Source organism: Panthera uncia (assembly GCF_023721935.1).
Source record: "Panthera uncia isolate 11264 chromosome C1 unlocalized genomic scaffold, Puncia_PCG_1.0 HiC_scaffold_3, whole genome shotgun sequence".
In the NCBI taxonomy this organism is placed as follows: Eukaryota; Metazoa; Chordata; class Mammalia; order Carnivora; family Felidae; genus Panthera; species Panthera uncia.
The window spans coordinates 6,927,027-6,951,301 of record NW_026057584.1 but is presented as its reverse complement, the minus strand read 5'-3'; the positions used below and the strand labels follow the sequence as shown (position 1 = coordinate 6,951,301).

At 49.3% G+C, this 24,275-nt stretch overlaps 1 protein-coding gene across 4 annotated transcripts in view; it reads left to right on the top strand.

Annotated features, from left to right (window-relative positions):
* Positions 1-24,275, top strand: part of ATG16L1 (autophagy related 16 like 1) — a 76,994-nt gene that overhangs the window by 38,548 nt on the left and 14,171 nt on the right. For 3 of the 4 annotated variants that reach the window (XM_049614658.1, XM_049614659.1, XM_049614657.1), the window contains exons 2-9: positions 9,129-9,254; positions 13,501-13,561; positions 15,919-15,963; positions 17,623-17,816; positions 19,735-19,794; positions 21,883-21,959; positions 22,395-22,530; positions 23,557-23,641. In XM_049614658.1, the coding sequence (XP_049470615.1) occupies positions 9,180-9,254; positions 13,501-13,561; positions 15,919-15,963; positions 17,623-17,816; positions 19,735-19,794; positions 21,883-21,959; positions 22,395-22,530; positions 23,557-23,641 (733 nt within the window). In that variant the 5' untranslated portion in view covers positions 9,129-9,179. Of the gene's footprint in view, positions 1-9,128; positions 9,255-13,500; positions 13,562-15,918; positions 15,964-17,622; positions 17,817-19,734; positions 19,795-21,882; positions 21,960-22,394; positions 22,531-23,556; positions 23,642-24,275 lie in introns of those variants that run through there. The other variant, XR_007454239.1, reaches the window with a different exon arrangement.

The window sequence follows — 24,275 nt, the reverse complement described above, 5'->3', positions numbered from 1 at the left end:
GTGCAAGCACTTGTCACTCTGCCTGGGTCGCCTTTGTCACATCCCATTGGCCAGAGCAGATGGCACAGGCATCTGCCTGAGTGTGGGGCGCCGCATGGGGACAGGAAAGGGAATTGATTGTCCACAGTAAGGCCACATTCTGTTCTCCTCTTCGGTCTTTTTTATTCTAGAACAGTATCTGTTGCAGACTTCTTTCTATGCCGCATGCTGGATTTGGTTGACTTTGCTCATAGGGGCAGTACGTGTGTCCCACGTGGGAACAAGCAGCCCTGCATGTCGCTGTGTCCCAGGCTCCTGTGGATTTGCTCTGGCCCTAGATGTGGAGAGGAGAGCAGGTGAATTTGGGCTCTGGGCTTCCTTTTCCCAGAGAAACAGACTTAGGAAACCACAGTTATGCTTGTAAGTCAGGCCAGGCAGCACGCAGGCTGGACACAGTCTGGTTTCTGGTCGGGAATCAGAAGTGTGTTGATCCCTAGAGGACACGCCCAGATGGTTCCAAGAGCCTGTGAGTAAAGTCTCAGGAGCAGCCGTATCCTGGACCCCCAGGCAGTGCTTGGCACAGTGGGCACTTGGTCACGTTTTTATTTAGTAGGATTGAGTCAGCAAAAAGCAAACCAGACAGCCCCAAAGGGGGGCCAAAGGGACAAGAGAGGAGGAGGGATGGAGAGTAGTTAAAATCTAGGAATAAACCACAGAGGAAGTGGAAGTGTTGTGTAGAAGCTGTTGTGTGCAGGTAGGTGTAGGTTTGGGGTCACAGTGCAAAATGTGTACTGTTTTTAGATGTATTGAAATTCACATAAAATGAGCCGTTTTAAAGCGGATTCACAGTGGACAACCACCACCCCTAATTCCAACCAAAAAAAAGGGGCATTTTTGAAACCAGGTTCGTGTCTTTTTTCCAAACGCTTTTGATCTAGAGCAGTTGATCTACCTGAAGAAAAGTGTGCGCCCTTGTCTCAGCTCAGGTTGCTTTAAGGAAACACCACAGACCAGCTCAGACGGCTCAGGCAACAGATACTCCTTTCTCCCACTTCTGGAGGCGGGAAGTCTGAGGTCAAGGCACCGACAAGGTGGGTTCCGTCCTGCAGCCTTAGCTTGCAGGTCACTGCCGTGCACCGCGTGCTCGCCTGACCTCCTGCTGCACTTGCAGAGTGGAGAGTGGGTGTCTCTTACAAGAATGCTAATCCTGTCAGATCAGGGCCCCACCCTCATGGCCTCATCCAACCCTGATCACCTCCCAGCGCCCCATCACACAGGGTCGGGGGTGGACACAAACTCAATCCATAACAGTACTCCCCTCGGAAAGGCGTCTTCCTCCGTGCGATCTGCGTCACGAGGAAGCTGCTCAGTTTGTGGTCGGCTCCAAAATCTTGTGTTGAGGCAGCTTCATGACCCCTGAAGGACCCTCTGGTGTTGGGACCCACGTGGCGTGGTCAGGGTGAAGAAGCCCCCGAGGCACATGTCATTGGCCTCTCGTGGGAGAGGACAAAGGGAAGTGTTGGCCAGGATCCCCCTGCCTCCACTCTGCACGGGACTCTCCTTCTGTAGGACTCACCTGCACATTCGATGCATCTCCCCAACTCTGCAAGTCAGGAGTCTGTAGGTGGCAGGCCGAGGCCCAGCTACCTCCCCAAGGTCGCAGTGGACCCATCCGTAGGCCACAGAGCCCAGGACTCCAGTCTGGAGTCTCACATGTCTCCTTTACATGGAAACCTGGAGCGCCAGGTACCATTCCCTACATGACGCCTCAGCACAGACATTCGAAATCTGCGTAAGGGTGGGCCCCCGGCATGGTGAGAGGGTTTCGATGCCCATGAGGAATGACCATCTGTGTCCTGATCATGAAAGAGTCACACGTAGAAGATACTGGATTAACTTGCAGCAATGAAGAGAGGTGGAAGGGAAGCTGAGTCCTTCCTAACAATTTCCCCATGGGTCACACACAGTTTGAAAGAAAGGTGGTAATGATTTCCCCATCCCTGGAAGCATTCAGCCACTTCTTATTGTGGATATAGAGTAGAACCAAGCTAGGGGTGGAGTGTGGCCTACATCCTTTTTTTTTTTTTTTTTAATTTATTTTGAGAGAGAGCAAGCAGGGGAGGGGCGGAGAGAGAGGGGGTGAGAGAATCCCAAGCAGGCTCCACACTGTCAGCACAGAGGCTGATGCAAGGCTTGAACTGACGAACCACGAGATCATGACCTGAGCCGAAACCAAGAGTCGGACGTTCAACCGACTGAACCACCCAGGTGCCCCTGGACTACGTTCTTTTCCGAGGTGTCTGCCCAAACCCACAGGATTCCATTTATGGTTTCAGATGCCCTAAACCAGCCTGACCTAGAACAGCTGTCTGTTCTTTAGGTCAGTTGACCAAGAGGTGCATGTTGGAATTAAGGTGGCTTTTAAAAGCTCTTGATTCCCTGGCAGTCTTCGTAAATACAGTAGACCCCAGTCTTCTCAGGTCCTCTCTGCTTCGGTGAAACCAAGGCAATGAGGACACAAGGTTTTCATGTTGTAGTTGACGTTTAGCGGAGTATGCCAGCGTTCCTTGCACACGCGCCCTCGTAAAACCCTAACACGATAACCTAGCCCCAAAGCCCATAAGCTTCTTAAGCTGAACATCCCCAGCCTGGTGCTGCGTCTGGTACTGGGAGGGGAAGCCCAGGGCTTGTAGCTTCGTGGCACCGGATGCCGACTCCAGAGAAGCTGGCATTGCTGTCGCCAGTGGTTCCCAGACGGCGAGCGTTCAAAGAGCAGTCAGGTTCCAAAATAACTAGAGAAAGGTTGACAACTTTTTCTTTGGGCCAAGTAAGGATGTTTTTTTTCTGAACTACCATCTACTCTAATCTTTATTTTATAAGAGAGAGGACATTTTGTTCTTATGCTTAGCAGCTGCATTCTGAAACATTTATGAGTGAAGTGTCATGATGTCTGCATTTTACTTTCAAAGGGTTCCAAAGGAACAAGCAATAGACAGGTGGAGCACACACAGGGAAGTGTTCGTTGTCAGAGCCCAGTGTTGACTGTGTGGGTGTTGCTTGTATTATTCCAGCTTTTCCCTACATTGTAAACAATAGGTTTCAGAAAAACGCAAAACTCATGGCAGATCAGTGGTTGCCGGGGACTGGGGAGGTTGGTGGAGAAGTTGATTGAAATAGGGGCCAGGGAACTTCTGGGGGTGATGGCAATGTTCTGTCTTGACCATAGGGGTAGTTAAGCTCCTCAAACTGCACACTTTAAAATGGGCAGACTTGGGGCAACTGGGTGGCTCAGTCGGTTAAGCGTCCAACTTTGGCTCGGGTCATGATCTCGTGGTTTGTGGGTTCGAGCCCTGCATTGGGCTCTGTGCTGACAGCTCAGAGCCTGGAGCCTGCTTCAGATTCTGTGTCTCCCTCTCTCCCTGCCCTTCCTCAGCTCGTGCTGTCTCTCTCTGTCTCTCAAAAATGAATAAACATTAAAAAAAAAATTTTTTTAATGGGCAGATTTACTTGTCTGTAAAGAATGCCTCAATAAAGAGAGAGAGAAAGGACATTTTAATATCCAAAAGCTGAGAACTTCATAACCTTAGGATAATTTACATTGAATGCATTTGGCTCCATGACAAAACTTACAACAGCGCCCTTCTTTTTCTCATTTTTCTGCCAAGCAGAGAAAAATTCATCACAGACCAGAGACTGGGAACGACTACCAGAGACGCCATTTCCCAACAAATGAGGTCTGGTATCCGGCCCACCCCCAGTTTTTCCCACCTGCCAGGCGTCGGCAGGTCAGCAACTGAAGTCTGCCGATCTGCACCCTCCCAGCAGCCTGGTGCTAAGAGAACGGGCGTCCCAAGAGCACCCACAGCTGCAGGCGGGTCCCAGGTGCTGCGGCCACCGCTCAGGGCAGCCCTTGCCTTTCTCTTATGTGCGTGGTTTTTTGTTGTTGTTTTTTTTTAATTTTTTTTTTTTTTTTTTTACGTTTATTTATTTTTGAGACAGAGCATGAACAGGGGAGGGGCAGAGAGAGAGAGGGAGACACAGAATCTGAAACAGGCTCCAGGCTCTGAGCTGTCAGCACAGAGCCTGACGCGGGGCTCGAACTCACAGACTGCGAGATCATGACCTGAGCCAAAGTCGGACGCTTAACCGACCAAGCCACCCAGCCGCCCCTGTGTGCGTGTTTTTAAGGGGAAAAAAAAAAATCAGAGATTCTTTTAAATTTATGACAATGTTATATTTTAACCATTCCGCTATGGGAGAAGTAAATGACTCTTGGAGAAAAAATTTTTAAAACAGGTGAAACCTAACATACCCACCACACACAGACCACTGTTAGTTCCTTATACGTATCCTTTCAGATTCTGCATATTAAACATGCATATGTGTGTATACACATATAGGCACAAGTTTGCATAGGTGCATAGGTGTGTATTTGCAAGGTGTGATCATATTACGCATGCCATCCTATAATCTTCTTTGTGCAGTCACTAGCTCCCCCTTTTTATTCCAGATATTTCCGTCTTACCTGCCACCTAGACCATATCCAGATTTTCCCAGTAGACCCAAAATGTCCTGTAGATCCGGTTTTTCCAATTGGAGATATGCAGTCTGGGACCACACGTTGCATCTGGAGGTTGGGTCCCTTACGTTTTTTGATCTAGTACCTCCCTTTTCTGTGACATTGACTCATGAAAGACATCAGCCACTTTTCCATTCATCTAGTCACTCTCTCGTGCCATCTAGCTCGTTCCTCTCTTCCCTGCATTTCTATAAACTAGAAGTGATGTCTGAAGGCTTAATGGATTCCAGTTAACCCAAGGTGACACGTGACATCTGGTCGGCATCATTGCCAATTCTGAGATTGACCATGGAGCCTGCCTGGTCCCCCCAGTACTGTGAGGCTTGCACCTTGTGATAAGCCCAGGATCCAAATGCCATCACTTTGGTGCTATAGGAGCAGCCATTTCCCCATCACCTCTTCACCCGAGGCCTTTGACTCCAATGAATAATTGTCTGAGTCAATCATTTCATCAGTATTTGATAGTAACTTTCACCATCATTCAGCCACGGTAAGGCCAACAGATCAGGAGACAACGGCCACTGAAAAGATAATCTGTTACAGTTCCCAAAAGGAGGGGACAGCCCATGCCACGTGGGGCCACATGGGGAAGCACCAGATTCCGTCAGGGGGCAGAGGGATGGAGGGGAAAACATGGGCAAGAGTCTCTGTGGTTTCCCCAGGAAAGAGCTGATGAGGCAAGATATGTGGGTTGAAGATTGGGAGAGTTTGAATAACTTCTTCCGGCTCTTTAGTGATGGGCTCTCTCCAGTGTCTGAATCCTGGTCTGGGGATAATTAGGGCAGGGCAGTAGTAGCTCAGTGTGAGAGCCTGACCAGGGAGGAAAGGAGGCCTCCAAGGTGTGTGGGCTCTGAATTGGTTACTTTGCGTATGAAAGGCTGCCTCTAGGAAAGGGCTAGCAGTCTCCAGGGGCCGCAGAGCCCCAGATGGCAAGGCAACAGAAATAGGGAAAATATGGGGCACCTGGCTTGCTCAGAAGAACAGGTGACTCTTGATCGAGGGGTTGTGAAGGGTTGTGAGTTTGAGCTCCACAATGACTGTAGAGATTACATACATACCTACATACATACATACTAAAATACAGAAAATCAAAAGGCATGGCTGGCTAATGGAATCACAGTTTGTCAAATGATGTTTTTCTAATTCTGTCATTCCTTTTGCCAGCTACTGCTGGCATTCCTCTGGTTTAAAAAAAAAAAAAAAAAAAAAAAAAAGCTTTCCCCCTTAGAAATTTAAAAAGTTTCTGCCAGCTATTACACTGTTGCAATCCAGAGACTCATCGATGGGCTGCTTCAAGGCTAGTGAGATCCCTCTTCTAAGTGCTGGAGATGGGATAGGTAGTCGGAAGTCTCTATCCCCCCTGGAGCATGCATTCCAGGAATGATGGGGCTGGGGACAGACAGGAAAACAAGGCACACAGATTCTCCTGTATGTGAGACAGTGATAAGTGACAAGAAAAATAATGCAGAGAAGGCTGCAAGTTCTGGGCGACCTGGTACATTACAGGCTGTGGGGTGAATGGGGTGACATTGAAGTAAAGACCCAAAGGAAGTGGCTCTCTGTGAGAGGAGTGTTCCAGAACAGGAAACAGTTAAGCGCAAAGGCCCTGTGGCAGCTTTAGAGAAAAGTGAAGAGACCAGTAGGCCGGAGAAGTGGGTGAGGTAGTGAGAAATAAGCCCGTGTCAGCCCACTCAAGGGAGGGATGTGGAGACTCAGCGCACAGGGAAGTGAAGTGAAGTGAAGTAGTCTGATTGGGGCAAATGTTCATTCCCTCCTCCCTTTGTTCTTTGGCGCGTGTTCTTTGGCCTCTGGAAATAAGCGCTCAAAAGGGAGAGGGGAAGAAGAAGCAAGAAGTGAAGTGTGTAAGGGTTTGGGACTCCTTTGGGGGGGGGGGGGGGTTTGTACATACTTCCAATAGGTTATAAACCTGTTAACTAGACAGTGTAGCTTTTATTTGGTATTTCTGAAAATGAGTCATCTCCCTTCTCACAAGAGGTAACAGGGGAGCAAATCTGGGAGGGCCTTGCAGGCATTGTCCAGGCAGAGGGGGAGCCCCCGGAATGTTTCCATAGATGCTAACACCCCAAAGTGTTAGAACATGCTTTTTGCTTAGACTTGGCTTCATTCCCGGACACAAGGTCAAGTCCAATAGGTAAATGTGTCTGCAGTGTCCCATGTGTTCATTCCCTGAGTGTTCTTGTGAGCAGCTGTCGTTCTAGGCACCGGGAACGCAGAGGTGAGGGAAACAACAGGATGGGTGCCTGCCCTCCTGGAGCCAAGAGTCAAGTGAGGGAAGAAAGATCATAAAATAACCACACAAGCATCAAATGCAGCTGTGCCTCCAGCCCAGCCCCGGAAGTTGGGGAAGGCTCCCCGGACGATGGGACTCCTCACTTACAGCACGAAGGGTGAAATGAGTCAGCAAGTTGAAGACAGAAGAAGAGGATTGTTCTTTTTTTTTTTTTTTTAATTTTTTAACGTTTATTCATTTTTTGATAGAGACAGAGCAGAGCGTGAGTGGGGGAGGGGCAGAGAGAGAGGCAGACACAGAATCCAAAGCAGGTTCCAGGCTCTGAACTGACAGCACAGAGCCTGACGCGGGGCTCGAACCCACGGACTGTGAGATCACGACCTGAGCCGAAGGCGGACGCCCAACTGACTGAGCCACCCAGGTGCCCCGAGAAGAGGATTGTTCCAGGCAAAAAAGAACAGTGGGGGTGGGGAAGTGGGGGGAAATGTGGTACAGGACAATGTGGAAAGCAGGTAGAGATTTCAACATGGTGCCCGTGTCCTGACAACAGTGGGAGATACTAAACGGAGGGGACAGGTCAGGGTTTGGGAGGCCCCTCTTCCACTGCAGACAAGGAGCCGGAGGCTGGACATGGAGGTAGTCAGACGGCAGGAGACATTATGGTCCAAGGAAGCAGAGGGGTTGGTGTGGACTCAGGAGGAGGCTCTGGGGATGAGAAGATGTGGACAGATTCCAGAGACAAGGGGGGAGGTGGGGTGCAGGTGGGGAGAGGAACAGACAAGACTGGGGACAATAATCAGGAGGGCAAGGGGTGGAGGGGAGGCACCCATCTGGTCTGGCTTGAATAACACCAGGATTCGGCTTGAGGTTGACATTTCTCCTTGACCTTTTTGTTTCTATCCCCACGCCCAAGGTTGCATTAGCCACCTGCTGAGTTTAATCAAGTTTGTTGAGCACTCGAAAATCCCCTGTCCTGGTGATACTGGGGGTGAAGGGCTAATCAGTCTATTTCCAGAACCCAAAGAGGGTTAGGATAAAAAGCAGCTTTTCCTGAGCTATCCACCCCCGCACCACGCCTTCCCCACTGGCGCTCCTGCACCTGTGAGCCCCTCTGGACGGAGACTTGTGCCTTTGCCTAATGCTTAGAACTGCTGAAACCATCAATTCGCCGGTCTCAACCCTAATCCCTTCTCCACCCTGCTCCTTAAATGGGATTTGGCTTCTAGACACTGAGACCTGGGTGTGGGCACCCTCCCCAAGTTCCCTACAAATTCCCCACGCACATCAGCCAGGGGCCTCGGTGGGGTCATCTGGTTACACAGAGCCAGGGCCGGCTGCTCACCCCAGAGGGACAGAGCCCTTCTCCTCGCCTCCCGGGCCCATCTGGCTGCACAAGGTACATGACCATCCCCAGCACAAGGCTTCTCGGAAACTCGGGGCAAGCACAGGGAAGAGCAAGGGTCAGGACGATGGGCATTTTCATGTGGTCGGTCTGTCCCAGGTTTGCCTTCTCCGTGTGGTTTCAGGGACTTTGCTTGCTAAAGAGGCTCAGTTCACTGAGTTCCGGACAGCTAAGATGGCTTTTCCACTGTGCGTAAAGCTGGGGAGCAGTGAGAGAACAGGATAGGAAAACAGCTGAGTATGAGTTGCTGGGCAGAACTTCTGGGGACTTGGGGCACCTGGGTGTCTAAGTCAGTTGGGCGTCTGACTTCGGCTCAGGTCATGATCTCACAGTTTGTGGGTTCGAGCCCCGCGTCGGGCTCTGTGCTGACAGCTCAGAACCTGGAGCCTACTTCGGATTCTGTGTCTCCTCCTCTCTCCGCCCCTCCCATGCTCATGCTTTATCTCTCTATCAAAAAATGAATAAACGTTAAAAAAAAATTTAAAAAAAAAGAACTTCTGGGGACTTGACATAGTTTGAAAATAATATTTGTGAAGTGGTTATCTAGTGGTCTTCAGGAACTTTCTCTATTCTAATTACCATAAGACATCGTGAGGATAGAATTTTAAATCCAACCTGGCTAAGTGTTATGATACCAAAGGCTAATCAGGAAGTAAAACCTTCTCATTGGAATCTAGCTGGGCTTCTGAGTGAGGTTTTCTAAGAAATGTTTGAGGCTTATCAAGAAAAATAAAACACATGTTTTTAAAAAAGCACACCACCGTGTAATAGAAACTAGACAAAGACCTTATTTAATCAAACATGGATATTCAAGCAGATCCAAAGAAATGTCTAATGGATCCACAGCATCTCACAAGTTGGTTTTATACCAAGAATGTCCTTGACTGTATATTGAGGATCATTTTACCTTTCCCCAGCCCTCTAACACCTGACTTACATCCCACGGTGGAAGAAGCTTCCAGGATAACATGGCGGCCAGCGGGAAGACCGGCAAGGCTGCACCAAACCATGTTATCTTCAAGAAGATCTCCCGGGACAAATCGGTAAGTGGTACAGAAGGGAGCAACTTGATGCAATTTTTTTTAAAGGAGCCTTTTCAAGAATAGACACGGGGATGGGGATACCTGGCCAGCTTAGTAGAGCATGCGACTCTTGAACTTGTGGTTGTGAGTTCAAGCTTCACGTTGGGTGTAGAGATTACTCAAAAAAGAAAAAAGAAAACAAAAAGAATAGACACAATCAACATCAAAACCCTGTGAGGTTGAGGAAGCTCTGTGTCTATTTTCTGTCTCTACGGGTGACAATGAGATATGAATGAATGAGTGAATTGTACAAATACAACTTCTTTTCAGTCTCATCAAGAATTTAGTCCTGAGACCTGTCATTTTCTCCTCATCTCTCAGTCCCCACCCCTTACCCCCCATTTTACTTGGCTGGCCTTGAACCAATGACTTAAATTTTAAACACTATCTTAAAGGGAAGACTGATGGATGGTCTACACCACAGCCTCCATGGACGGGGTCTCCTTGTTCCACCTGATGGCTTCTTAGGGGCCAGCAATCTAGCTCGGCACCGTCCAATTCAAGCTGCAAATGTTATTTTAAAGTTTCTAGCAGCCACATTTATAAAAAAGAAGAAACAGAGGGAATTGATTTTCATATATACTTTTATTTAACCCGATATAGCCAAAAAACTATCATTTCAACATGCAAATGATATCAAAATTAATTGATGACATTTTACATTCACTTTCTAAGTCTCTGAAGTCTGGTATGCATTCTACATTTATAGCACATGTCAGTTTGGAATGATTTTCCAAGTGTCCAGGAGCCCCCTGTAACTAGTCGCCACTGCACTGGACGGTGTAGATCTAGATCATTCTTCTAGTTGACTTCCGAGGGTTTCCCGCGGAAGTGGTTGAGAATTTTCCTTTCAAAGGCTCTTGATACAGTTGGATCAGTCCACTCTTTAAACAATTTTTTTTTTTTTTTTTTTTTGGGACAGAGAGAGACAGAGCATGAATGGGGGAGGGGCAGAGAGAGAGGGAGACACAGAATCGGAAACAGGCTCCAGGCTCCGAGCCATCAGCCCAGAGCCCGATGCGGGGCTCGAACCCACGGACCGTGAGATCGTGACCTGGCTGAAGTCGGACGCTTAACCGACTGCGCCACCCAGGCGCCCCAGGATCAGTCCACTCTTTACTCAAGCAGCTTAGACCTGGAGACTGGTTCTGACGCTGAGTCTATGTGCAGCACACAGAGAATCATCATCACTGGCCCAAGTAGACGCTTAGCCAGCACATGCGGTTCTGAGATCAGGTGCTCCAGGGACTTCTCAGCGCTCTATTTTCTGTGCTTTGTAAAACTGAACTTTGGATTTTTCCTTTAGGGTTTATCAAATGTTAAGCCTCCCTGGGCCCAAAGGAAACTCTCTGACCCTCATAGTGCAACACAAGAGAAAGAGGTTTGCACAGGGCACTCTGCCCTTTCTGCTCCCAGCTGAGGAACTCCACTGTGGGGTGATAGATAATTTGGGGACTCCTCAACCATTTATTCTCCAAACTCTTTCCCACTTGTGTCTTCCCAACTTCTGGCAGAAGAAGAGAGAAACCACTCCTGCTGGGCCATATGTTTTTCCCACTATTTTATTCCCCACACCTAGATAGACATCCTTTGAACCGAGAAATTTAGAATTTTTGTGTGTGTGGGCAAATCTATCAATTAATGTCTCGCATATTAGGATTATTCCAATTGCAGGCTCTGTATGGCCCCAGGCAGCGTGCACCAGGAGCCCTGGGCCCATTTCTCTGTGATTCTCTCCACTCTGCCCTCTTCTGTGGTCTTCATCCTCCAGCTGGTGGCAAGATGGCTGCCCTAGCTCCAGCCATCTCATCCTCACTTCCTTCCTGAGAAAGGAAAAGACTGTTGCCTTCCTGGTGTCTCTTCTTAAGAGTGGGAACATATTTTCCCAGTAGCCTCCAGCAGACTTCTGTCATATCTGATTGGTCAAAACTGGCTCACATGCCCACCCTAAACCAATCCTGAGCCAAAGGAATTGGATGATCATCATTGGATCAGGCCAGTCAAGAATTATCCTCTGGGGCTGGCCTCCTCTTAGCCTGGGCCCCATGGGGATGGTGAACCCTGAATGCAGTTGGCGACTTCTGTCCAGGAAGAAGGGCACATGGGTCTGCTGGTTGAGCAAACAACATGTCGGCTGCACCTCTGCATTGTTCGGCCCCACTTCCCTACCTGCTCCTGTCCCTTCCCCCACTCCCTTTCCAGTTGCAGCAGAACACATGCCTTTGCTCCCATCCAAGGTTCATGCTGTTTACACGTACGTCTCTTGGTCCACCTCCTCCTTAGAGTCTTACCATCAGCTTCCCTCTCTACCAGTACTTTGTCTGAACGTAAAAGCAAGGATGGACCTCGTGCATATTTTAAAAACGTTTTTTTAATGTTTATTTATTTTTGAAGGAGAGAGACAGAGCATGAGCGGGGGAGGGGCAGAGAGGGAGACACAGACTCTGAAGCAGGCTCCAGGCTCTGAGCTGTCAACGCAGAGCCAGATGTGGGGCTCAGACTCACAAACTATGAGATCATGACCCGGGCCGAAGCCCGATGCTTAGCCGACTGAGCTACCCGGGCGCCCCCGGACCTCAGGTGTATTAAAGACAGCAACCAACAAACTCCCCTTAACCTACCACCTTTCCAGCTCCTCTTCCTCCAAGCTAAAGCTTGAAAAAGAAGAAAACACACTCTCTCCATCCACCTTCTCTCTTCCCTCCTCCCTGCCTCAGTCAGCTGCCCAACTGGCTCTCCTCTCGTCCATCCATTCTCCACTTTGATGCCAATGTCATCTCTTCTATAAAATGGGGCTAATTCCTGTCTCATAGAGCAGTTGTGGGGATTCAGTGAAATACTGTAGTCAGTGCTTAGCTTGGCACCTGGGACATGATAAGCACCGAAATGCTATTCAGTCTTTCGTCCTGCTTAAAATGCTTCAACAGCTTTAAGGTTGGAACCATCAGCCTGCATCCCCATTTGGTGGCCCTTCACCTGCAGATGAAACCATTGGTTCCAGAAGCATTCTCTTGGTTCTGGGCTTTGTATACACTAATGTTTGTTTTGTCCAGAACACATCCTCACACCATCCTTCCCAGCCACCTGACTATGCAGTCCTTCGGGTGTTTCATCAATAATACAAATAACTTAGAAGGCACGGGGATTCACTCCAGAGTATCTGATGTGAGGGAGTAGATCTAGGAGATGATTGAATGCCAACAAATTATTTTGGGTGGTTCATGGAAATAAAAATATGAATTTAAGGGGCTTAGGGATGAAAGGGGGCTAGGAAGGGTGCGTGAACTCACTCATTGGGGCCCTTAGCAAATGCTGATCAGATCCCTGCAGTGTATCAGATACTGTGGCAGAAACCTTGACGGCTGAAAGGTGAAAGAATTCTTACCATTAAGGCACTCACAACCCTGTGGCTTAGAGCAGTGCGCTTTGATGAACACAACCTATGTGCTTCCATAAAGGGGGTTGGCAGAGACCTTCACTACCAGGGGCATGGAAACAGACAGCAAGAGGACCAAAACCATGGTCATTGCCCCCCAACTCCCCACACCCTCTTTCTCAGGGCATGGGTTCAGGTTTTCCCATACAGGAGCTCATCTGGTAGGATTTCAGGGATTACGGAACTCCTCCTGCCTCTTTACTCCGTTCAGAAATTCCTCTAATGAGGAGGGGAAACTGGTTCATTCAACAGCCAGCTGTAAGAGGCTTAAGTGTTGGGAGGAGACTCATGTGCATAAGCATAACTTTCCACGGAAGTATTATCAGTGAATTCAACAAGGTTACCTGGATGATCTCAGACCTGGGATGTCAGACCTGGGTTTCCCAGACCTCCAGGCTCTGGGAAAAGGTGGGAGAATGGGGACCATCCAAGGGGGTGGGAAGAATCCCTTGGAGCAGATTTATGGGGCTGAAGAAAGAGCACACCTTGCCTGCAATCCATAGTCTCTGCCCACAGCCAAGCAGGGAGAGAGTGGGTGATGGGCAAGCTGCAGGGCCAGGCAGCAGCTCAAGATGAATCAAAATGTGCCAGCTGTTGTGGGGCCAGGGGTTTTGTTTGTTTGGTTTTGGTTATTTTGTTTTGTTGTTGTTTTGTTTTTTTTTGTTTTCTTTTGTTTTTTTTTTTTTTCGGTTGTTGCTGATTTTTAACATGAACGCTTTAGTGCTTTAGTGTTCTTTGGCCACTTGGAATCCACATGTGTTCTTCCCACAGGTGACCATCTACCTGGGGAAGAGAGACTATATAGACGATGTTGACCAAATAGAGCCTGTGGGTAAGTTGAGTTTGGAGTAAGATTGTAATTAAAAAAAAAAATTTTTTTTTAACATTTATTCATTTTTGAAGACAGACAGAGACACATTGTGAGTAGGGGAGGGGCAGAGAGAGAGGAAGACACAGATTCCGAAGCAGGCTCCAGGCTCTGAGCTGTCAGCACAGAGCCCAACACGGGGCTTGAACCCACAAACCGCAAGATCATGACCTGAGCCGAAGTCGGAAGCTCAACTAACAGCCCCCCAGGCGCCCCAAGATTGTAATTTTAATGATGGTTTTCCTTTAAGTCATCAGACAACTGCTAGTTTTGTATTTCTTTCAAATCAGTTCAAATCAGCTTTGCTAATAATCTAATTGTAGGAATGCAAATTAAAACATGAGGTGCAATGCTGATTAGAAACAATTACAGAGCGTGGGGGAGACAAAGGACTCATTTCTAGAATATATAAAGAAACTCAACAGTAAGAACAACAAAATCCAATTAGAATTATGCACAAAGGGGTGCCTGGGTGGCTTAGTCAGTTAAGCATCCGACTCTTGATTTTGGCTCAGGTCCTAATCTCATGGTTCGTGATTTGGAGCCCAGAGTCGGGCTCTGAGCTGACAGGCAGAGCCTGCTTGGGGTTCTCTCTCTCCCTCTCTCTCTGCCTCTCCCCTGCTCACTCACTCACTCTCTCTCTGTCTCAAAAATAAATAATCTTAAAAACAATAGAGTAAAACTGTACATAAAACAAAGAAAACACACAAAAAACATGAAAAGCAGTTCATCAGAGAAGATGTATGTATGGCAAAAAAGAACACGGAAAAATGTTCAACATCATTAGCCACTAGGGAAATGCAAATTAAAGCACGGTGAGTTGAAATATCATTATACACCTGTCAGGATGGCTAAAATTAAAAATGGCAACCATACCAAACGGTGGTGAGGATACTGGGAACTGGATCACTCATACATCGCTGGCCGGGATGTAAAGGGGAACAGCTCCTCCGGAAAATAGTTTTGGGGTTTCTTTAAAACTTAAACATACACTTACCAGATGACCCAGCAATTGCATTCCGGGCACTCATCCCAGAGAAACAAAAACTCACGTCTACACAAAAACCTGTCCACGATTGTTTATAGCAGCTTTATGTGTGACAGCTCCAAGCTGGAAGGAACCAAAATGTCTCTCAATATGTGAAGAAGGGTAAGCAAGCTGCTGTACATTCATACCGTGAAATTCTACTCGGCAATGAGAAAGAATGAGCCGCTGATACACGCCACAGCTTATGGCTCTCAAGGGCGTTGTGCTGAGCGGGAAGAGCCAGTCTCAAAGGCTATATACCGTGTGATTTCACTTATATAACAATCTAGAGATGGCCAAATTATAGAAATGATAAACTGATGAGTAGTTCCCCGGGGACAGAGGATGGAGGGGGAGGGGATGATCCAAGAGATTGCTCTATGGTGGGGGGAACCTCTTTTTATCGATTGCAGTGGTGGTTACACAAAACTCCACATGAGATAAAATGACTTTAGAACTGTACACACACTGTATCCTGTACCCATGTCAGCTTCCTGGTTTCGATATTGCAGGACGGTTATCTAAGATGTAACCACTGGAAGAGACCGAACGAAGGATACGCAGGGACTCTCTGTGCTATCTTTGCAACTTCCTGCGAATCTATAATTATTTCAAGTAAAATAGCTATTTTTAAAAAGACTGTTAAAAAAAAAAAAAAAAAAACAACCCTGGCATTTTTAGGCACTTGAGGATGAGAATGTCCCTCAGCAGAACATTTTCTGGAAGGTCATTTGGCAATATGTCATCAAAAGCCAAATCCGGTTCTACCATTGATAGATCAAAGATGTATGTAGTAACGATGGTCCTCGAAATACTCGTTATAATGGGGAAAACTGGAAACAACTTAAATGCCCTAACAAGAGGGGGTTAATTAAATAATTTATGGTGCATCCATTCAATGAAGCAATAGCAATGTATAGTCATTAGAATGATTAGTACATTGTGTGTGTGTGTGTGTGTGTGTGTAAGAATAGATGTTTGCAATATATAGTTGCATGAGAAAACCAGTTAACCGAATAGTATATAGAGTGGGATCTCAATTTTTCAGTAAAATCATCCATATAAGTGTATGTACATCTGGAAAAAAAACCTGTGCCGATATCTTGACAATGGGTATCTCTGAATGGTGGAAATTTGGGTGACTTTGTTCGCTCTTTGCTTAAGTCTCCTTTCTGATTTTCCTATAATGAACATGGATTACTGTGTAACTAAAGAACCACAGATAAATATATAAAGAAGGCCTCTGGTCTCTTTCATCTTGTCCACCCTCATTATCCTTTTCCTTCCCGTGTAGATGGTGTCGTGTTGGTGGATCCTGCACTTGTGAAGGGAAAGAAAGGTGAGGCGGGCTTCTTGAACTCTGAGGACCTGGTCTGGTCTGGTCTTGGCTGGCTCTGGGGGCGGAGGGTCGGGGAGCCCGCTGGCGCTCTCTCACACCCATCGCTGCCAGGCCCTGTCGCCCACACTCCCCGGTATAATCTTCAGGACCCTGTCCTGTTCACATCAGAGCTCATTGTCCTCATTTCCCACACGAAGGTAAAGACCCAAGGGAGTCACTTGTTCAGGGTGGCAGGACAGGTAAACGGTGGACGGAGCGTGGAGAGCAGGTCTGTGGGCTCCATCAGCTCTGTGGTCACCCTGTGCCTTGTGGCTCTCTGCTGGAGGCAAACTCAGGAGGGAAATTGATGGGAAATTGAGCCCTGCTGGAAGGCTCATTTTTTTAAATGCTGACTGTGGTGGTTCTGAACCACAGCATCACAGCATCCCTGAAGATGTCTGGCAGCTGTGGTGTGTGTGGCAAGTAATTTGGTGCTAATAACAGTTGTGTGAACTAAATTAGGGCAGACCCCAGTTCTCCTTATGATAACGTTACTGACTCTGTTCCATTGTGAATACGCTTTTTTAGAGTGGTTGCTACTGGCAACTACAAGGCGTCATTCCCACCCCTGGATGTGACCACGGAAGCACGTCAGAGGTGGGGCCATCAGCACCCAGGGGTCATGGCAGAAATGGGGTTGAAAACCACCCCTTCTGCTGTCTCTGACTTCCTCCTGGGTATCCTGCTTCCCTCTGGCACCAGGAGGATCCTGGTTTGAGCCCTGACAGCCCACACCCTTGGCCAGAGAAGGCCTCCCGCTCTGAGGGAAAGCACTGTCCAGTGAGGGAGGCATAACGCCCAGGCATCTCTGGGCACCTTCTCTTACAAACACTGGATGAGGGACAGGCAAGTGATCATTGGCTCTTCTGAGCTTAGTGGGGAGGACACAGACAAAATCTGCAACCGATGACTTCTAGGACTTGGGGGCACCACTTCTGATATGCTTCCTGTTCAAGAATAATGAGCTTTGCATGCTTTTATTTACCCCATTAAAGACTGTTGTAAATAGTCCTCCCTCAAAACGTATAGTTTTTATATAATCCATTTTGGTTCACTGGAGGCACAGATTATATCTGTTTGATTAACCTGAATTTGCAGAAGTTTTGGCTTAGAGAATGCTTGATGGGTTTCTGAACAATGTGAAAGAAGCGTTTCTGGGATCTGGTTTCATCTGTCCTCTTGGTCCATAAGGCCCTGGCCAGCGCCTCTGGCAGGCCCCTGTCTGGCACAGGTCTGTTTTGCTCCCTAGTGCTGTTTCCCTCTGCTTATCACCTTCATTCTCAACTCCATGCAGACATCCTGTCCCCAGAAGCCCAGCGACCTCGCACCTCCTGAGGTCCCTGAGCAGGCGGGTCAAGAGGAGGGGGTGATAGGGTGGAGGACACAGGGGAGCCTGAAGGCAAAACAGGCGGTTCATGGAAGGTGCCTCTGTGTCCTCTGACATACACTTTAGAGTAATTACCACAAGCCCCAGGGAAGGTGCTGGATCTGCAGAAACAGGTGGGTGCTGTGGTTCTAGATGCTAATGGGTGGATGTCGGTGGCTGCCCCACACCCACTCAGCCAGGCACAGGCACCACGCCAGTGGGACAAGCCCATCCTCCTCTTGTCTCCCTTCCAGTGTATGTCTCTCTGACCTGCGCCTTCCGGTACGGCCAGGAAGACATCGATGTGATTGGCCTGACCTTCCGCAGGGACCTGTACTTCTCCCAGGTCCAAGTGTTCCCTCCTGTGGGGGCCGCGGGGGCCCCCACAAAGCTTCAGGAGAGCCTGATGAAGAAGCTGGGGGAGAACACATACCCCTTCCTGCTCACGGTGGGTGACTCCTCTCCCCTCTCCCCTCTCCCCTCTCCCCTCTCCCCTCTCCCCTCTCCCCTGCCCCGGCTCCTTCACCTTCCAGTGCAACCAGGAGCGAAGGAGGAGGGGACAGAGTAATGACTTCACATTTGTGGGCCTTCAAATTGCATCCTTGGAGGAAATTCTAGATTGCACGGGCTGTGATTGTCTTTTTTTTAAGTCCTTGAAAATAGCCTCTCAGCCTTTGAAGGCACCATTTCAACCCACGGTTTAAATATTTCCCTTCATCTGACCAGCTAATTACACGGGCACGTTATTCCCTCACTTGCTGATCTATAAAAAGAAAGAAGTGCCCCTCGTTTGGCCTGGACTCGTTCTAGACGTGAAAGGGCTCCCTGCAGGATGGGAGAGCTTACTGAAGTCGGAAGTCGTCTGTACCCTTGACCGCTGTTCAGTGGTCACGGCAGATGAGTGGCTCCACCTCTCCTGGGGCTTTGTCCCACCTGGTGAGACCTGGTGACCCACGGTGCCAGCCTGCGTGCCTCTGAAGACTTGGGCGTGAACTCAGTACAGCCAAAGCAGCTACTGCCGTCCCTATGAGCGTGTCTGTGTGTCTTACGATTATCTATTGCTCCAAAGTTACACGGCTCAGCCTCGAAAGGGAAGGGAAATTCTGACACATGCTGCAACGCGAACGAACCTTGAAAACATCAGACTAAGTGAAAGAAGCCAGACACAAAAGGACAGACTGTATGATTCCACCGACAGGAAAGGCCTGGAGCAGTCAGATTAATAGAGACAGAACATAGAATGGCAGGTGCCAGGGAATGGGGCGGGGGGAGGGGGAAGGAATCAGTGTTGACCGGGTACAGGGTTTCAGTTTGGGACAAGAGGAATGTTCTGGAGACGGATGGTGGGGATTATTGCAGAACAAGGTTGGATGAACTTCATGCCAATAAACTATACACTTAAAATGTTTAAGTTTTACATTATGCATTTTACCACAACCTTTTTTTTTTTTAATCACTTAAAAAAAAAAAGTTTTGTGGTCGTGCATGTCCTCATGATCTTGTACTGGGAGTTTGAAGTGACGTAACTTTTTTTTTTTTAATGTTTGTTTGTTTGTTTATTTTTGAGACAGAGACGGAAACAGAGACAGAGACAGAGAGACAGAGCACGAGCAGGGGAGGGGCAGAGAGAGAGGGAGACACTGAATCTGAAGCGGGCTCCAGGCTCCGAGCGGTCAGCACAGAGCCCGACGTGGGGCTTGAACTTATGAACCGCAAGATCATGACCTGAGCCGAAGTCAGACACTCAACCGACTGAGCCACTCGGTCGTCCCTGAATTGCCATAACTTTTCAGAGATAACAAGCCAGCATGTATCAAGAACCTTTAAAATGTGATTTTGACCTGATGGTTCCCTTTCTAGCAGCATAGCCTCTGGACTTAATTAGAGAAAATTGTGCTAAGGTAGATGAAGAAGGAGGTTTATTGTAGCATTGTTTATCATGGCAAAAAAAAAAAGCAAAGCACCATTTCATGAAGGGCCAGCCTGTGAAGGGGGCCGGCGAAATTAAATGTGGTGTTAACAAAGCCCCAGAAACAGTGGTGCAGAGCTCGCACATAGAAAAACGGTCATAACGCATTCTGAGTAGGGCTAGGGTGGCGATGTGAGCAAAGCAGAGGACAGGACGTGTGCATCATTGGCCTCATTTCTGTAGAGCACACATCTGCATACGTGTTTGTGGGCAAGGGTGCCCATAGGACGCTTGCAAGTTTGTGTCTGTGATGTTATTCCGGGTGACCACGGTGTTTCTGTTTGTTTGTTTTTGTGGTTTTTGCTTGCTCGTCATCGTCTTCCAGTTTTTGTACATTGAGTGCATATTACACGTGGAAGAACCCCCTCTGAACAAAATGATTTGTTTCTTCCCACAGTTTCCTGACTACTTGCCCTGTTCAGTGATGCTGCAGCCTGCTCCACAAGATACGGGGAAGGTTAGTTCAAAAAGAAATGCCATGGATTCATTCCTTCAAAAGACTTTATATATATATATATATATATATATATATATATATATTTTTTTTTGTATTTATATGAGAGGGGAGGGACAGAGAGAGAGTGGGGAAGAGACAGTCCCAAGCAGGCTACACTGCTACCAGCACAGAGCCCAACGTGGGGCTCCATCCTATGAATGGTGAGATCGTGACCAGGGCCGAAATCGAGAGTCGGACGCTTCACCCACTGAGCCACCCAGGTGCCCCTCAAAAGACTTTTAAAAATAGCCATATATTGTGGAAAATTTCAAATAGATACAGAAGTAGAGAGACATTCTAATGAATCTGGCCACTGCACTGCAAGGGGCTGGATGGGTCAAGCATGAGCTCCAAAGGAAGAGAGAAGCAAAGGGGCTGAGTGTGTATAAGGAGGAGTGGCCAGGGAGCTCTAAGTGGTGGGCAGAGGCTCTAAGCCTTGAAGGAGGGTGGTGAGGACAGGAGGCGAGAGTGAAAGGTGCCAGGACCCAGGGATTACAGGCCCTGAAATCGGAGGTGTCACGAGCGAGAGGGCTAGACAGGAGTGAAGTGAAGACCAGAGTGGCGAGGCTGATCCCGGAGTACAGAGGGGCACGGTGACAGACGCCACAATCTGGGCAGGGATTTCCGATGTGGGGATCTTGCCCCACTGGTGGTTTGTGAAATCGGTGCAGTGAACCAGAAGGAACATTTGAGAAAAATCGAATAGAATGAAGTAGGATAAAATGGGGAATCTGCACAAACCTCAGTGTTACTTCCCGAGCCATTTCACACACGCATGTCTGTTTACTGGGCCACATTACAAACTTTGCTTCTTACCGTGGGGGTGGCCTGAAACATTTGAAAGCCACTGGTCCAGGAAAACCCAGATGTGGGTGGCCAAGATGGAGGAAGACGAGGTCACTAAATCAGAGTGGGGGATCCTGTGCCAACCCAAGTGCTCCCTCTACTCCATCCCAGCAGCAGGGCTGTGGGCATGAGCTGGGCCCATGGAGGCCCGGGAGGGGAGCGGCTGCACGGCCGAGGGCCTCGGGGCCCTAGAGCTGGGGAGACCCTGGAGCTGGAACGGCAAGAACACCAAGGAGTTTGTCAAATATAAAAAAGAGGGAGACAGGCTTGAAGCGTTCGGGTAGAAGGAACAGCATGTGTCCAGGGTGGACCAGAGTGAGGGCTTGGCTTGTATAGGCAGCATCTTTAACGAAGTGGGTGCAGGCAGAGCGAGGAGGGACGGAGAGGGCTCGGTCATGCCACTAAGCAGTGCCGGCGTGATGGTGGGTAGTGGTGCCGGTGTGTTTGCGACCTAGATTTCAGACTCGCCACGATTCCACAGCTGCAGAGCCAATGAGGCTGTGGCTGGTATGCCACCATCAACGCAGCTGGCCTCGTGCCCTTTCTCCCTCCGGGCAGTGGGTGAGGGCGGTGCGGCCCCCATGCCCCCCACGAGTGATAATGTGCAGAGACGAGCAGGCTGGCGGGGGGGGCCCATGCGGCTGGGGGTGGAAGGTGTGGGGGGACGCTTTTGCTTTACCCACGCAACATACCGTTAGGTAGTTCATTTCAACGTTAGCAGACTTTGCTCCAAATTCCATTTCCAGCTTCTCAGCACAAGTTGGAAGAGCCGCCAGCACCAGACCCCCCGGTCCAGCCTGGCCATTGACCGTGCCCCTCCCTGCCCCCCTCCCCCACCCTGGGCCGGGCGTTGGTGGCGGCATGGGCCGTCGAGGGCCTTCTGTTGCTCCGTGAGCACCTGAGTCTGGCCCCCACTGTAGGTAGTGTGACACACATGCAGGGTCACATCTAGAGGGACAACTAAATGGGGGGGGTGGACACCATACATGATCACCTTGGGGGCTTGGGGACCACGGTGTGCTTCTCGTGCTGATGTCATTATTTCCTTACACGGTGAATCTCTCCTCACTGGGGCAGCCCCAAAAACGACATGGCGAAGATAGAAAGAGAAGGTGGCACATAACATCCCGTGGGCAGTGTGACCCCAGCCCCCAGGAAGGGAGGTGCTGACTCAGGCCTTGTCTCTTCTCTTGCCCCCTGCAGTGCTGTGGGGTCGACTTTGAGGTCAAAGCATTCGCCAGAGACAGCACAGAGGACGAGGAGGACAAAGTGCCCAGGAAGTAAGAGTGTAGCTGTGGGAGGAGGGGTGGTGCTGGGGACGGGGGGCAAGGAACTAGGGTAGAAAACCACCCCTTGCTTTGGCTCCGTGAACAGGAGCTCTCCCCACAGGGCTGCGTGGCCAGGCAGTCAGGAAAGACTGTCTACGCAAGGGGCGGGTCAGTGGCTGATCATTTGAGGGGTGATGGAGAGGAGTTAGCAACCTCAGGGGTTCACATAAGCCTCTGAAAGACTCCAGATTCCCCCTCCCTCCCTCCCTCCGTTCCTTCTTCCTTCCTTTCTTTTTAAGTTTATTTATTTTGAGAAAGAGAGCGCACATAAGCGAGAGTGGGAGAGGGGCAGAGAGAGAGGGAGAGCTCTGTCAGCCGAGAGCCTGACGCGGGGCTTGAACTCACAACCTGTGAAATCATGACCTGAGCCCGAATCTTCATCCGCAGGAGCTCCGTGCGTTTACTGATCCGCAAAGTACAGCACGCGCCCCTGAAGATGGGCCCCCAGCCCCAAGCAGAGGCCGCCTGGCAGTTCTTCATGTCCGACAAGCCCTTGCACCTCGCGGTCTCCCTTGACAAAGAGGTGAGCAGGTGACAAAGAGGTGTGTCCCGTGTGGGAGCAGGCCTGGGGGACAGGCCCCGGGCCCCCGTCTGCTGTGAGTGTGTGGCACGCGATCTTGTTTCTAGGCACAGTTAAAGCACCAGCATTTGTGAGCAGTTGGCATTTTTCATAATTTGGAGCTCGTGGAGGTGACCCTTAGAATAGCGTCCTGCTGGCCACATTCCCCTATACCGCCAGTCCTGACCAACTCGGGAAAGGGGTGGTGGTCTCCACATCCCCCTGCCCCAGACTCTTTTTCGCCCCCTCTGCCCCCACGGGCCTCATTTACCAGTGTAGCACCAGTGGGTGCAGCTTTGCAAATGGTTTACTTCCCCTGGGAAATTTAAGTTTCAACATCATGAGGAAGGGGTGGCTGAATCACGTGAATGTCATCACTCAAGTATGTCACAGTGGAAAAGGGCAAAGAAGCACCAGCCAAGGCCGTCTCTGGTCCTCTGGTTGCCAAGAGCTGGGCACACACATGGGCAAAAGCTCAACATACTGCGTGGTGTGTGTGTGTGTGTGTGTGCGTTGTGTGTGCACGCGCATTCCCATGTGTGCGCATGTATGTCCAGGTGTGCCCACCTGGGCCTAGATCATGTGGGGAGCATTGCGGACGGGAGTTTGGCTACTGGGCTCCCAGTGATTCCCAGTCACTGCACTCATCCTGCCCCAAAATGGCCTTATAATTCCGCTCAGGACCCCCACGGCCACCTCTGCCGTGACCCTCAGACCCTCTGCACTGGGTGTTCCAGGCGGGAATACCCTCGCTCCCCTCCACGTTGGTCACCATAGTCTTCCTCAGTTTATGCCACACGCAAGGCAGGCTGTGTTCTGGACTATCACCAAAGGAAACATGTTGCTGTCACTTTATCTTCCTTGAAAGTGTGGGAGCTCAGTCACTTTTACACTAGTTAAAGGGTTGAGATAAACCTAGAAAAAGCCATGAGATTAAAGATACCACCACCCTCTGTTCCTTTTTTCTGACTTGCCTGCTGACTTTTACAGATCTATTTCCATGGGGAATCCATTACTGTGACCATTACTGTGACCAACAACACCGACAAGACCGTGAAGAAGATTAAAGCATTAGGTAGGACCCTCTTCTCAAAACGAGAGGGTAGTGTCTTCTAGAACTTCTCAGTCTGGTCCTATTTCCCAAAGGTCTCTCCTCTGGTTGGATAAGGACTTCCTGGGTTTTTGGAACTGCCTGTTTATCTATTGTCACGGACAGCAGGGACTTGCTGGAGGCGAGACCTTCAGCATCACCTCCTGAAACCTTGTGTCTGCTTTAGGGCTGTCTTTTGTCTTGAAACAATGTCCCTGACAGGCCATCTTCCATTTTTCCATGCCATGCCTTCCTGGAGGAGCCCCTTGCCAGATCTCCGGGGAAGGCATGGAGTTTTCTCTCTCGGATCAGAAGGAATTTTTGTTGGTAGATACCGCACAGCGCAGTGGGCAAAGCACTAGACTGACAGCCAGAGGCCTGATTTGTGGTCTCAAGCCGTGTGAGTCCTCTCTGAATCCCAGCTGACATCCACGGCCCTGATTCCTGGTCTACCTGCCTGGATTTCATGAGGCTGCAGGGACTGGTCACACTGGATGTGCTTCGTGAACAGCAAAGCCCTACCGTCTCTGCTGCTGTTGCAACACCACGAGGTGATGACCACGCCTGGCCTCATGCTACCAGCAGGGCGCCTCCTGCCTGCTGTTCTACACACCTCTTC